The sequence below is a fragment of the Hemiscyllium ocellatum genome, chromosome 13 (genome assembly GCF_020745735.1).
Source record: "Hemiscyllium ocellatum isolate sHemOce1 chromosome 13, sHemOce1.pat.X.cur, whole genome shotgun sequence".
Taxonomy (NCBI): domain Eukaryota; kingdom Metazoa; phylum Chordata; class Chondrichthyes; order Orectolobiformes; family Hemiscylliidae; genus Hemiscyllium; species Hemiscyllium ocellatum.
In genome coordinates, this window is record NC_083413.1 from 19678411 (window position 1) to 19694571 (window position 16161).

General features: G+C 40.9%; 1 protein-coding gene and 1 pseudogene across 1 annotated transcript in view; one reads left to right on the forward strand and one right to left on the reverse strand.

Annotated features, from left to right (window-relative positions):
* The window catches only part of prkci (protein kinase C, iota), a 141726-nt gene that overhangs the window by 63532 nt on the left and 62033 nt on the right, over nucleotides 1–16161 (reverse strand). Inside the window, exons 3-4 of the mRNA XM_060834588.1 lie at nucleotides 10543–10632; nucleotides 2143–2193 (exon numbers count right to left, since the gene is read on the reverse strand). Coding sequence (XP_060690571.1) covers nucleotides 2143–2193; nucleotides 10543–10632 — 141 coding nt within the window. The remainder of the gene's footprint in view (nucleotides 1–2142; nucleotides 2194–10542; nucleotides 10633–16161) is intronic.
* LOC132821654 (prefoldin subunit 4-like) lies at nucleotides 2269–7116 on the forward strand (annotated as a pseudogene).

A 16161-nucleotide genomic window follows, 5' to 3' on the forward strand; every position in this document is an offset into this window, starting at 1 on the left:
AGTTGTAACCCCTTGTTCAAGAAAGGATCAAGACAAAAGGTGGAAAATTATAGGTCGATTAGCCTAACCTTGGTTGTAGGTGAGAAGGGGACTGTCCAGCTGGGCACAGACAGGTTATTCTTAGATGTGAGCAAGACTTACAACAGTATGTTGCCTCCCTGGTGCCAGTGGGATCAAGGACATCTTAAGACCATAAGACATAGGAGTGGAAGTAAGGTCATTCTGAAGGTTGACTTGCAAATTGAGTCTATGGTTAAGACAGCAAATGTAATGTTGTCATTTATCTCAAGAGGTTTGGAATATAAAAACAGCGATGTGCTCGGAGACTTTATAAAACTCTAGTTAGGGCCCCATTTAGAATACTGTATCCAATTTTGGGCCCCACACCTCAGGAAGGACATACTGGCACCAGAGCGTGTTCAGTGGGGATTCACACTGATGATCCCTGGAATGGTAGGCCTAACATACGATGAACGGCTGAGGATCCTGGGATTGTATTCATTTCAGTTTAGAAGGTTGAGGGGCGATCTATAAGAAACTTACAAGATAATGCATGGTTTAGAAAGGTAGAGGCTGGGAATTTGTTTGTGTTACCTGTGACAACAGGCTTAGAATAAGGAGGGGGTCAATTTAGAACAGAAATGAGGAGACATTTCTTCAGCCAGAGTGGTGGGCCTGTGGAATTCATTGCCACAGAGCGCAGTGGAGTCCAGTACATTAAATGTCTTCAAGGCAGAGATTGATCAATTCTTGATCTCGCAAGGAATTAAAGGCTACGGGAAAAGAGCGGGTAAGTGGAGTTGAAGTGCCCAGTCATGAGTGAATGGCAGAATGGACTCAATGGGTCGAATGGCCTTACTTCCACTCCTTTGTCTTAGGATCTTAAGGTGTCCTTGATCCTGGCACCAGGGTGGCAACACAGTGTCGTAAGTCTTGCTCACATCTGAGAATAGCTTGCTTATGCCCAACTGGACAGTCCCCTATCACAATTGCTCATTTGAATCTTGACGAACCTCTCTTAGCAGAAGGTCCAGCCTTCTGAGAGGCAATCCCCCCTAATCAGTAGCCAAAATAGAATATTTGTATGGGAGAGGGATAGCCACAGGAGAACTCTTGCTGTACCTTCCTACCTCTTTAGGCAGTCGCCCATCAACCTGATTGTATCTGCAATATGACCACCCCTCCAAAGCTACTTTCCACCACACCCTGTCCTTTTGTATGCTCCTCAGTGACTCCAACTATATCTCTAACTGATCCAAATGGTCTGATATAAGCCACATCCAAACACACTTCCTGTAGATAGGGTCTCCAGGGACAGTAAACGGTTCTGATCTTCCACAATTAAATACAAAAGACAAAATGCTTCAGTTATGCACGACATTAGTGAGACCCACATCTGGAGCCCAGTGTGCAGTATTGGTCTCCAAATGCTTTAGAAGCAGTTCAAAGAATGTTCAGTAGACTAATACCACAAATAGATTATTTTATGAGACAAAAAAGTGGACAGGCGTGGCTTTCATCTATTAATGGGAGTTTAGAAGAGGAAGAGGCGGCTTGGTTGAAACATACAACAGATCTTGGAGTGCATGTAGAAAACACGTTCCTCTTATGGGAGAATCTAGCACAGAGTCACTGCTTCAAAATAACAGATCACCCATTTAACTCAGATAAGGAGAGATTTTTCTCAGAGAAATCCCTTTCTCAAAGGAAGTATGTAAATGATTAAGGTATGAAAGGGAGAGAACTGGTCCTCTCTAAGTGCAAAGAAAGACACACAACACGTCAAAGCAGTGGTGGTGGAAAATGCGCAAAGAGAGAAGAGAGAAGGAACGCAAGAAAAATGGAAAACAGATATAATGTGATCAGTTTCTGAAGTTATTGGATAGAATATTAATCAAAATTGAATCTTGAAACCACAAAGCTTGGGGAGTTTCTTTAGGAAAGTAATGACCAAATTCCAGACCTCGCTTGGTTGTGAGCCTACCACAATTCAGTAACCTGTTGACACTGGGCATGTCAGTCAATGTCTTTAGGAAGAAAGATTGTAAAGGGAAATACAATAGGAAATATAAAAATAATTTAAATATACACCAGTAAACCACTCTAAACACACAATAAAAAAGGAAAATAAGCAATACTTACTATCTTCCCCAGGACAGGGCATTCCTGGTCTTTCTGGTACACAGGGAAACACTGTAGATGAAAATGCAATCATTAAAGTGGTATATATCATAGAAGAACTTTCAATAGGTAATCTGCTGTGATGACATGGTAATAAGTAAGCCAATGCTCAACATTAGGGGGAGTACAACTAGTTCTGCAGCTGTTCTGATAGAGAGTCACCAGATTCAAAACATTAATTCTGTTTTCTGCCCGGGATGCTACCAAATCTGCCAAATTTCTCCAGCAATTTGTTTTTGTTGTTTCGAATCTCTGGCTTCCACAGATTTTTGCTTTATTTATCTGTAGCTTCTTTTTTCAAGAGAGCTCCTATATTAAATATGCAGAAGATAAGCCTACTTCACTTCCAATTTACACAAATAGTTTAGCACATCCTACTCCTTGATTTTAGAGGAAGGTGTAGTTACTGAACTTTATGGCTGTGATTCAGCAAGTGTGAAACATACACAGCATGTAACGTGATGAAGCTGTGCAACAGATGGTGATTGGGAGAGGAGCGGTGGGGAGAGAATGTAAAGCTTCCAACACCCATGAAGCAATATCAAATAAATTTGCAGAAATTTCTTTTTAACTAGTGCTAATGAAAATTAAATAGTTTTCATAAAGAATACATGATTGTTCAAGAAATGGCACATAAAACATGGACTTTTTTTGTCAAAAGGACAGGGAGGACAATTTTCAATGTACTGAAACATTAGTACATTAAACTAGAGGGGAAAATAACTTGTGTCCTTCAAATATGTGAAACCCACGATTTAGTTTCTTTTATTTTCAATCTTTGCTGCCTTGCATGTAAATGAACATCAGATTAACGTAGTTTTGATCATTTTTGCACAGGTTTGCAAATGTTTCTATATCAAAAATGTGTTTCTCTCACACAGGAACATCCTATCCTCAACTGAGAAGGGAAACCTGAAGAATTGATCTGTGCCCCTCATATGCAACTTCTGTTGGCCTGTGGCAGCACACACTGAGGCAATGGGGCAGCTCCCACAGACAACTTATATTTGTACAGCGCCTTTAAACGTAGAAAACAACCAAAAGCATTTCAGTAAACAGTTCACAAACCTGGATTGAGTGTTACAAAGAAAGGCAGACGTTGAAGTGATATAATTTATCCCCTGTATTTATTTCATTTCTATACCTACAGTCAGAAAATCATGTTATACACATGACTAATTTTCCAGATTCTGTGGAACTGTAGCAGTTGACAACATAGAAGGCAGAACATTGTCCCATCATATCTGTGCAATTAGGTCACTTGGATCCTCTACCTACTCTTAACCATCCCTGGAATTTGGTAACAATCTTCTTGCAGTTTTGAGGTCATGAAAGGGACAAATTCAAGTTAATTTTCCATGTCCAATTTAATTTTTTTTCCCTTACAGGAGGTGACCATCTTTATCTCAGAGAAATCAATAGTTTATACATTAGGCTAACACCAATAAATGTATGCATGCTTGAGGACTGGATAAGGACCATTCTGAATTAGGGCACGCGTGCAACAAAATGAAAATGCTACTCAAACCATATAGTTTCTTCCCTTAAAACAAAGTCTTAGCAAACCTAGAAAAGTTGCTTAAATTATATTTTAAATCAGATCGAGGCAAAACATTTTCCGCCCAACCAAGTACAATCTGTAAAAATTCCATCTGACAGTAGGCTACTCCTACACAAATTGGCTGAGCCTGATTCAGACCTTTTGAAAACTTGAACCCAAGAAAAACCTCTGCCATATATTCGTTCCGTCACCAAGACTGCCAACTTCTGCCTCTTTCACACTGCCCAACTCCACCCATGCCTCAATTTATCTACTGTTAAAACTTGACTACTTCAATGTTCTCCTCGGCATTATCCCATTTTCTAGCCTACAATGAGCCTACACAAAATTCTGCTGCCCATACCATAAACTACACACAGTTCTATTCATTTACAATAGCTTCCAATCCAGCAATGACTTAGTTTAAAATCTCATCCTTTTCTTCAAATGTTTTCTCATTCCTTCCCATCACTATTACCTTCCATCCTGTAATTCCCAATTACATTGGTACTCCTCCAATTCTGATTCATTATGCACCCCCAATTTAATTACTCTACCATTGGTGGATCTTCTTTTAGTTGCCAATAGTGCAAACTTCATAATTCCTTCCCAAAACGTCTGGTTCTCCTTTTATATATTCTTTAAGAGCAACATTTTTAACTCTGCTTTTGGTCACGTGTCCTAATATTCTCTTCTCCGACTCAGGTTCAAACTGTATTTTTTACTGCTCCTGAAAAGCACCTTGCAATATTTAATTATAATGAAAGCAATTCATAAAAGCACATTGTTACAGCAGTAACAGCCTAAAATAATCTACACCCTGACATTTTTCCTTTCAGATGTGCAACAGCGATATGACCACTTTTTGGCTATCTCCAACTCATCAGCTCAGCAGACATTTGCACCATTGCCACCAAGTCTGACTTGTTGGTGAATTTGAAAAAGTGCATAACATGTTAAAAAGTTTCAGAAAGTATAAAAGTCACCGACCATATTTGGCATGTACATGATTGAGGAATAAAATGTATCAACAAAGGATTAATTCAGAGGTAGCATGGATTTGTTAAGGGAATATCATGCTTGACAAATTTGAACAATTTCTTTAAGGAGGTAGTCACGAGTATTGATGAGGGCAATGTATTCAATGAGATTATACAGGGATATCTCAGCAAAGCTTTTAATAAAGGTCTCTCATGCCAGACTTGCCAAGAAAGTAAAAGCTCTGAAGATGCACCACAAAACAGTACTGAAAGTCTGAATTCAGTTGGACTCTGCAGGGCTTAAAGCTGGGGCCCTTGCAGCTTGTGGTGTTGATTAAAAATTTAAACTTAAGAATAGTGGATATGATCAGGAAATTCACAGATGACATGAAAATTGGTAGGGTAGTAAATAGCGAGGATAGCTATAAACTGTAGGAGGATATCAACAGACTGCTCTTGTTGGCACAGCAGCAGCTCAGCCAGACCTTGATGTGCATATGAACAGATCTCTGAAGGTAACATGTCAGGTAGATAAGGTGGTTAAAAACAGCATATGGAACACTTGCTATTATTATTAGCCCTGGAATAAAATACAAGAGCGGGAAGAGTTATGTTGGAGTTGCACAAGCTGCTGGTTGGGCCAATTTCTGGAAAAAAGGATTAGCGTAATCCGACATGATCACTGTCTGGGACACACTGGGCCAAATGGCCACCTTCTGTGCTGTAAACATTTACAAGTCCAAAATGTTTCTGTGGAGCAGAAAGCACCACAAATATTATAGAGGTACCATGCACATCAGTGCATAAGATAAGGCTGTAGCATTCCATCTCATCCTCCTCTGCAGGTCCTCAGAATCACAGATGCCAGTCTTCAGCCGAGTCAATTCATTCCATGTGGTATGAGGAGACAGATGAAGCCACTGGGTACTTTAAAGGCTTTGGGCACTAACATTACAGCAATAGTATTAAAAAAATTTTAAATGAAAGCTTACTGCACTCCTAGCCAAGCTATTCCAATATGGCCATGACACTTGCGCCTACCCAACAAAGTGTAAGATTGCCCAATAATGACTCTTGCTAAAAAGCAGCACAAATATAACACAGCCAATTACTGCTCCAGTCTGCTTTTGACAATCAGCAATTGTGCATCACTTGCTTAGCAATAACCTACTTGATGTTTCAGTTTGGGTTTCACCAGGACCAAAATATGCTTTGGGTCAAACAGAACCGAAGAACTGAATTTCAGGTATGAGGTGAGTGTGATTCTCAAACGTGGCCCTGATGTTAAGGACAGAGTGTAATAATAAGGAGCCTGCAAAACTAAAGTCAACTGAAAAAAGGGGGAATCTTCCTCTGGTTGGAGTCATACATAGCTAGTTTAATCATCTCAGCTCCAGGACAACCCTTCAGGAATTCCCCGGAGTAGTGCCCTACATGCTCCTGCTTCAATGACCTTTCCTTCATTATAAGGTGAGAGCAGGAATGTTTGCTGCTAAGTGCAGAATATTCAGAATCATTAATGATGATTCAGATACTGAAGCAGTCATAGTCCAAATACAGCAAGACCTGGGTAATATTTGTAATAAATAACATTCCTGCCACACAAGATCCAGACAATGAGCATCATCAATAAAAGAGAATCTAATCACCTTGACATTACCACCACTGAATCTCCTGCTATTAATAACCTCGGAATCACCAGCAATCTAAATAGAACTAGCCACATAAACACTGTGGCTCCAAGAGAAGGCCAGAGTCACTAATCCTGCAGTTACTCGATGAAACACAACAACTTGGGCAAGCTAATCAGGAGTAGAAGATCTCAGCGTCATTTTCGATGATGACCAGAAAATAAATTAGTTCGCAAGAAATAATAATAGGCTTTTAAAGTCATACAAAATGGAAACAGACAGGAAAAGACCTTTGCTGTTCACCTCATCAATGCCCCTCATGATCTTATAAACTTCCATAAGGTCACTCCTCAACTTACGTTCCTGGGGGAAAAAAGTCTCAGCCTATCCAGCCTCCCTTAACTCAAACTCTCCAGTCCCAGTAACATCCCTATAAATCTTTTCTGCATCCCATATCCACCCCACCAATTTAATAATGTTCTTCTGAAAGAAAGGTGTTTATAGAACTAGAAAAGAAACAATTACAGAATCTAGAAGATGCCTCTGATGACATAATGATGCTTGAAGAAGATACAATGCTGTTGTCTTACCAAATCAGAGCTTTTTATTAGCTATTCCCAGAATGAGATACAGGACATGCTAGAAGCTGCAAAGCAAATTCTCGAAGTTGAGATCCAGACTTTGCAGAGTCATGTGGAGACAATCCAAGTTGTTACTAGATCTTAAAGTCCAGCTCTCTGCAAAATTTGGAAACAACATTAACCTTGAAATGAATGACAACTGAACTGTTTATTCTCACCAGTCATGTTTCATTTGATTGAATGATTTAACTTGTATTGCAGATTGTGGAAGGAAACAGTGATTTTTGTTTTTCAATAAAAGGAGTCATCACTTTGTTCATGATTTTTGGATGGAAGTTTAAGAATTTTGTCCTTGCAGCTCAACTGATTTGATGAAAACAAATGCAGTAACTAGCTTGTCTCCCCAAAGCCTGCCCATCATATGCAAGGCACAAGTCAGGAGTGTGAGTCATTTGCATGGACGAGTGCAGCTCCACTGAAGAAGCTTAACATCTGAACACCCTGCTTGATTTGCACCCTGCTCAAACATTAAATTCCTTCCCCACCTACATTTGGCAGTAGTCATGTGCACCACCTACAAGATGCACTGAGGAAATTCATCAAGACTTTTTGGACAACACCATCCAAACATACAATCACTATTTCCTACACCAAGGGCAGCTGATATGTGAGAACACTACCATCTTAAATTCTCTTCCAAGCCACTCATTATCCTGACGGGGAAGGCATAATTGCAGTTCCACAGTTAGTGTCAAAATCTTGAAATTCCCTCCACAATGGCATTGTGTAACTGCCTACAGCAAATGGACTATAAGTTCAAATAGGCAGTTCACCATAATGTTTTCAAGAGTAATTAGGGATGGGGAATAAATGCTGGCTGAGCCAACAAGCCCCGCACTCCTCGGATAAGTCAATATCCAAACAAAAATCAGTTGGTATTATCACAACCCCGTACTGTAATAAGGCCTTAACAATTCATCAGTAATACAAAGTGCTAGAGAAATTCCATCAGTAATGCCCGGTGCTACATTCTTCCAAGTCAATAAGAGAACCATTGAACAATTGCTGGGATCCCACTTGAAACCAGCTCCATGGTCGGGTTAAAGAAAAACATGAAAGTCAACTTTATATGGACTGAACACGCTGTTCAAGTTGCAAAAGGCATTCCCCAAAAGGTTCTCTCAACTCTCAGATGATCAGTATTGCATAGGAAAATTACATTGTATTCGCATTAATGCAAAATGAAAAGTAATGTCATTCAATGACAGAAACTTGCTACAAAACTTATAGAATGACAATAATTGGTCCATCAGACTGCACTAATTTGAGCCATATGAAAGGAAGCAAGTCCTGTATGCTGGAACCCACTACATCAAAAGGATGTTTTAACCCAATTGCCTAAAAGTATCTGAAATGAGTGTCTTGGTCTGTTCAGTCAAATGGAAGACCTGAGTGCTCTCTAATTTTCTTAATGGTTTTGTGTACCTCTGAATCTGGGGTGCGGCAGCCACTTCCAAACTGCAAGTCAATGATACGATAAGCATACCGACGTCAATTACTGTGCGCGTGGAATCTTGGAATGGCCGAGGGTGGTGGTGGAGGGTTGTTTTTCAGACTGGAGGCCTGTGACCAGTGGAGTGCCACAAGGATCGGTGCTGCACTCTCTACTTTTTGTCATTTATGTAAATAGTTTGGATGCGAGCATAACAGGTACAGTTAGTAAGTTTGCAGATGACACCAAAATTGGAGGTATAGTGGACAGCAAAGAGGGTTACCTCAGATTACAACAGAATCTTGACCGGATGGGCCAATGGTCTGAGAAGTGGCAGATGGAGTTTAATTCAGATAAATGCGAGGTGCTGCATTTTGGGAAAGCAAATCTTAGCAGGACATTTACTCTTAATGGTAAGGTCCTAGGGTGTGTTGCTGAACAAAGAGACCTTGGAGTGCAGGTTCATAGCTCCTTGAAAGTGGAGTTGCAGGCATTTAGGATAGTGAAGGCGGCGTTTGGTATGCTTTCTTTCATTGGTCAGAGTACTGAGTACAGGAGTTGGGAGGTTATGTTGCGGCTGTACAGGACATTGGCTAGGCCACTATTGGAATATTGCATGCAATTCTGGTCTCCTTCCTATCGGAAAGATGTTGTGAAACTTGAAAGGGTTCAGAAAAGATTTACAAGGATGTTGCCAGGGTTGGAGGATCTGAGCTACAGGGAGAGGCTAAACAGGCTGGGGCTGTTTTCCCTGGAGCGTCGGAGGCCGAGGTGTGACCTTATAGAGATTTACAAAATTATGAAGGGCATGGATAGGATAAATAGGAAAAGTCTTTTCCCTGGGCTTAGGGAGTCCAGAACTAGAGAGCACAGGTTTAGGGTGAGAGGGGAAAGATATAACAGAGACCTAAGGGGCAACTTTTTCACGCAGAGGGTGGTACCTGTATGGAATGAGCTGCCAGAGGATGTGGTGGAGGCTGGTACAAATGCAACATTTAAGTGGCATTTAGATGGGTACATGAATAGGAAGGGTTTGAAGGGATATGGTCCGGGTGCTGGCAGGTGGGACTAGATTGGGTTGGGATATCTGGTCGGCATGGACGGGTTGGGCCGAAGGGTCTGTTTCCATGCTGTACATCTCTATGACTCTATGGGCAGCTCAGACGGAATACTGAACATGAACCATGGCAGAAAATCAATCCCAAGTAGATATTATCCTCTAATCAAGGGGCAGTAATAACAGTCAAGAACACTTGGAAACAACAAAATTGCTTTGGCCTTTTTGAATTGGTGTTACAGTGATAAAACTCATTTATTCGTTGGTTATATTTTCCTTCTAATTTAAGAGGTATTGCATATCAAGAAGCAAAAAGAAAATTAAACAAAACATTATCAATCAGGAACTTTTTTGTTACTCCCCCACATCCTTATAGATTGAAACTTCCTTTAGCATCACTGGGAGCCAGTACCAAAGTCAGAGAAACGTCATGGGGTTCTTTCCTTGACAAATAACAGGTGTAGGAACAGGATCTAACGATGTTGCGGTATACAGGAGCTGAAGAGATAGTAGCATAGTGGTAATAGAGACGCAAGTTAATACTGAGATCAAGGGTTCAAATCCACTACAATTGTGGAATTTAAATGCAATTAATAAGACTGGAATAGAAAGCTACTCTCACCTACTCATTAATGTCCTTTAGGGAAGGAAATCTGCCAGTGACTCCAATTCCACACAATGGACACTTTCAACTGCCTAGCAAGCCACTCATTTGAAAGACAATGAGGACAGATAATCAATACTGGCCTTTCCAATGACATGCTCATTCATGCAAGAATTAAGAACCGTTACTATATCCTAAATGGATTAAGCTTTTGCCCACATGTATTGATCTCTCAACCTCTCGAAACACAGGTCCAACTGTTTGCCCTCATCCAAAATAAATCAGTGATCATAGATGATATTTCAAAATTAACAAGACTAAATTTGTAAATAAACATTTTATTTTACAGCTAGTGAAAGCTATAAGCTGTACCCAGTATATTTAAGTTCAATGAAGTACAGGTGGACAACTTTATAACTTTCAAGCAAATTTAGTATGATTCAAAATTTAAAGATTCTAAAAAGATTGTAACTCACCATGAATGATTAACTCAGAATCCTTATTCAGCTCATATAACCGAAATGCCTCCTCGAGCTCCAGCTGGGATGAGACAGTGCAAGGGTCACCTAATCAATAAATGAGAATACCAAAATGTTTATCCTCAAAATATAATGCTGTGACATTTAGCTTTGATGCAAACATATTTTCAGACATATTTCATACCAATTTCTAAGAAAAAATCTTTACTTCTGGTGATTTTGTGAAAACATTATTCACAGAAATGGAAATAACAATTAGTAGTTAGCCAGCTATCAAATACACAAGGATATGAAATTATTGACACTTTGTGGTATGTTACATCAAGCTGACCACCTTTTGAAAGCCCTCTTACAGCTACTTAAAAATTTACCAAAAAGAATGAACATTCAATAACGATGATCAGAGGTCTTAGAATTTCCTTTATTAATTCTGTAGAATTGAAATGTTAGGTAGAAGAAAAAAACACACAGCAATGCAGGAATGCTCTTTTTGACTGAAATTGTAGTAAACTACATATTGGAGTCTCCCTGGGAATAACGCGTGAAGGCATATAATTTTGGGTAAAGACTTAGGTCTAGTGTTGTAACAGCAATTTGGAGTCGAGAGGCATGAGAGTGCCCGAAATGTTGATTCTCCTCCTCCTTGGATGCTACCTGACCTGCTGTGCTTTTCCAGCATCTCACACACAACTCTGATCTCCAGCATCTGCAGTCCACACTTTCTTCAAGCAATTTTGAGTGGTGAACTGAGTGCCCCACAAGCAGGACAGTTTTGCAGCATAATGATCGAAATTTACGAACACCATCTCATATGAAGTAAAAGGCATGGAGGGCAGTGGTGAAAAAAGTCTGGGTAGAATTTAATCCACTGGAGAAGGCCTACCACCTAACTGCCACTGGGAACGGTGGCAACTTCTAGCAATACACAAAGGCCTCAGGTTATTAAGGGAACCAGGCCACACAAGAGTTAGCAAAGGGTGGGTATTGCTATCTGGGTGAAGGCAAGAGAGGGTGAAAAGAAAAAGCCTCTCACAGTAGGTTCACCAATCAGGCACTAAACACCTCTAAACCAGAAACATCCATCATCTTGCATCAGCTGTGTTTGTTTACTTTGAGGCAAAACCTCAATTAACATCTCGACAAGAAGGCATTCCATGAAGCAGTCACACAACACCCTGGTCCCCGATGAAATGCTCCAACCAGCTTCCAGAAACAGATAATGAATTCCACCAGGTGTAGGAAATATGCTGATTAGTTGCTATCTGGTTGGATTTTGTTTTCTACATCCCATGGTTTGGAAACAGCGAACAGTCATCACATTAACAACTCTAATTTTCTCTTAATGTGTCTTTAATATGGGATTGATATTTCCAGATAACATATCTGCAGACTGTATTAATCCATCTCCTAACAGTAGAACATAGAACATTACAGCCCAGCACAGGCCCTTCGGCCCTCGATGTTGCGCCAACCTGTCATAACAATCTGAAGCCCATCTAACCTATACTATTCCATGTACATCCATATGCTTGACCAATGACGACTTAAATGTGCTTAAAGTTGGCGAATCTACTACCATTGCAGGCAAAGCATCCCATACCCTTACTACCCTGAGTAAAGAAACTACTTCTGTCATCTGTCCTATATCTATCACCCCTCAATTTAAAGCTATGCCCCTTCATGCTCGCCATCACCATTCTTGGAAAAAGGCTTTCCCTGTCCACCCTATCTAACCCTCTGATTATCTTATATGTCTCTATTAAGTCACCTCTCAACCTTCTTCTCTCCAACGAAAACAACCTCAAGTCTCTCAGCCTTTCCTTATTAGACCTTCCCTCCATACCAGGCAACATCCTAGTAAATCTCCTCTGCACACTTTCCAAAGTTTCCACATCCTTCTTATAATGCGGTGACTAGAACTGTACGCAATATTCCAAATGCGGCCGCACCAGAGTTCTGTACAGCTGTAGCACAACCTCGTGGTTCTGGAACTCGATCCCTCTATTAATAAAAGCTAAAACACTGCATGCCTTCTTAACAACCCTGTCAAGCTGGGTGGCAACTTTCAAGGATCTGTGTGCCTGGACACCGAGATCTCTCTGCTCATCTACACTACCAAGAAACTTACCATAAGCCCAGTACTTTGCATTCCAGTTACTCTGACCAAAGTGAATCACGTCACACTTGTCCGCATCAAACTCCATTTGACACCTCTCAACCCAGCTCTGCAACCTACAACATCCTTCGTCACTATCCACAACTCCACCAAACTTAGTGTCGTCTGCAAATTTACTAACCCACCCTTCTACACCCTCATCAGGTCGTTTATAAAAATGACAAACAGCAGTGGACCCAACACCGACCCTTGCAGTATACCACTAATAACTGGACTCCAGGATGAACATTTCCCATCAAACACCACCCTCTGTCTTCTTTCAGCAAGCCAATTACTGATCCAAACTGCTATATCTCCCACAATCCCATTCCTCCATATTTTGTACAATAGTCTACTGTGGGGAACCTTATCGAACACCTTGCTGAAATCCATATGCACCACATCAACCGATTTACTCTCATCTACCTGTTTGGTCACCTTCTCAAAGAACTCAATAAGGTTTGTGAGGCACGGCCTACCCTTCACAAAACCGTGCTGACTATCCCTAATCAAATTATTCTTTTTGAGATGATTATAAATCCTATCTCTTATAACCTTTTTCAACACTTTACCAACAACTGAAGTTAAGGCTCACTGGTCTACAATTACCAGGGTTGTCTCTACTCTCCTTCTTGAATAGGGGAACTACATTTGCTATCCTCCAGTCTTCTGGCACTATTCCTGTAGACAATCACAATTTAAAGATCAATGCCAAAGACTCGGCAATCACCTCTCTGGTTTCCCAGAGGATCCTAGGATAAATCCCATCCGGCCTAGGGGACTTATCTATGTTCACACTCTGCAGGATTTCTAATATCTCTTCCTTGTGAGCCTCAATCCCACCTAGTCTAGTAGCCTGTGACACAGTATTCTCCTCGACAACATTGTCGTTTTCTAGAGTGAATACTATCGAAAAATATTCATTTAGTGTTTCCTCGGACTCCACACACAAGTTCCCACTACTATCCTTGATTGGCCCTAATCTTACTCGTTATTCTTTTATTCCTTAAATACCTATAGAAAGCCTTAGGGTTTACCCTGATCCTATCCGCCAACAACTTCTCATGTCTCCTCCTGGCTCTTCTGAGCTCTCTGTTTAGGTTTTTCCTGGCTACCTTGTAACCCTGAAGCACTCTAACTGAGCCTTCACATCTCATCCTAACATAAGCCTTCTTCTTCCTCTTGAAGAGAGATTCCACTTCCTTCGTAAACCACGGCTCCCACGCTCTACAGTTTCCTCCCTGCCTGACAGGTACATACTTATCTAGGACACTCAGGAGCTTCTCCTTGAATAAGCTCCACATTTCTAATTTGCCCATCCCCTGCAGTTTCCTTCCCCATCCTATGCTTCCTAAATCTTGCCTAATTGCATCGTATTTGCCTTTCCCCCAGCTGTAACTCTTGCCCAGTGGTATACACCTATCCCTTTCTATCGCTAAATTAAACATAACAGAATTGTGATCACTATCACCAAAGTGCTCACCTACTTCCAAGTCTAACACCTGGCCGGACTCATAACCCAGTAAATCACAGGTCACAACTCAGCTTCAAATTGAGGTACAACACGCAGTCGGTTACATAAAAATTCAACAGATGAGCAAGGTTTTTATTTCATCAATGTATGTACTCAAACTTTCACCATGGCTGTAACACATTCAATGCCCAAGCAGTTCTGTCACTGTCAAGGGAGGAATTGAAGCCAGTGTTGGTGTTACTGTTCATCATTAACTCAGCCATGAAGGGTTCACTTTCTTAACATCTTCCCTTGAGGTGTCAATCACGACCAGTATTCTCTCTCTCTAATATGAGAGCAACCCTGTGGTCTGATGAGACGATGGCAACTTTTACCTTCTGTCAAAATAACAGTGAGGCTAAACTCTTGTCGTTATTGAGGTGGCTCAACTCTAATTGTTATTGAAGTGCAAGTAACAGCAGCTTCAGGGGCAGCAGCTGTTTGATGAAAAACAGACAACAATGATTTACTGTGAGTGATATGCTCCATTGGGAGTTTCACAAAACAGCATTTTGTTGCCAATTTCCCATGCAAATATACTGACAAGCGTTAAATTGTTTGAATGAAGTGCTAATTACGGTTATAAAACAAAACTACAGATGCTGGAGATTATTCATGAAGTTCAACTGGTCTGGCAGCACCTGTAGGGAAAATGCAGAGTTAATGCTTTGAGCCCAGTGACACTTAAACAGAACACAGTTCTTCAGTTGGAGTCATAGAGTCAGAGGTGTATGGCACGGAAATAGACCCTTTGGTGCAACTAGTCCATGCCAACCAGATATCCTAGCCTAATCTAGTCCCATTTGCCAGCACATGGCTCAAATCCCTCCAAACCCTTCCTATTCATACACACATTCAGATGCCTTTTAAATGTTGTAATTGTACCAGCCTCCTCTGACAGCACATTCCATACATGCACCACACTCTGTGTGAAAAAGTTGTCCCTTAGGTTCCCTCTCACCGTAAACCTATGCCCTCTAGCTCTGGACTCCCCCTACCCAGGGAAAATATCCTATCCATGCCCAACATGATTTTATAAACCTCGTTAAGGTCACTCCTCAACCTCCAACACTGCAAGGAAAACAGCCCCAGTCTATTCAACCTCTCCCAATGACTCAAATTCTCCAACATTGGCAACATCCTTGTAAATCTTTTCTGGACTCTTTCAGGTTTCACAACTTCTTTCCAATTGTCAAGAGATTAGAATTCCACACAATATTCCAAAAGTGGTATAACCAATGTCCTGTACAGCCGCAACATGACCTCCGAACTCCTAGGATCAATGTTCTGACCAATAAAGAAACTAAGAACCTGCACTCCAAGGTCTCTTTGTTCAGCAACACTCCCTAGTACCTTACGATTACGTGTATAAGTCCTGCTCTGATTTGCCTTTCCAAAATGCAGCACCTCACATTTACCTAAATTAAACTTCATTTGCCACTCCTCAGCCCATTGGCCCATCTGATCAAGATCCCATTGCTCTGAGGTAACATTCTTCACTGTCCACTACATCTCCAATTTTGTCATCATCTGCAAACTTATGAACTATACTTCCTATGTTCAAATCCAAATCATTTATATAAATGACGAAAAGCAGTGGACCCAGGCATCCAGTCTGAAAAGCAACCCTCCACCATCACAGTCTACCTTCAAGCCAGTTCTGTAACCAAATGGCTCGTTCTCCCTGTACTACATGAGGCCTAACCTTGCTAACCAGTCTTCCATGAGGAACCTGACAGAAGTCCATATAGATCATGTCCATTGCTCTGCTCTCATCAATCCTCTTTGTTACTTCTTCAAAACACTCAATCAAGTTCATGAGACATTATTTCCCCATGCACAAAGCCATGATGACCATCTCTAATAATTCTTTGCCTTTCCTAATACATGTAAATCCCATCCCTCAGGATTCCCTCCAACAACTTGCCCACCTCTGATATCAGGCTCA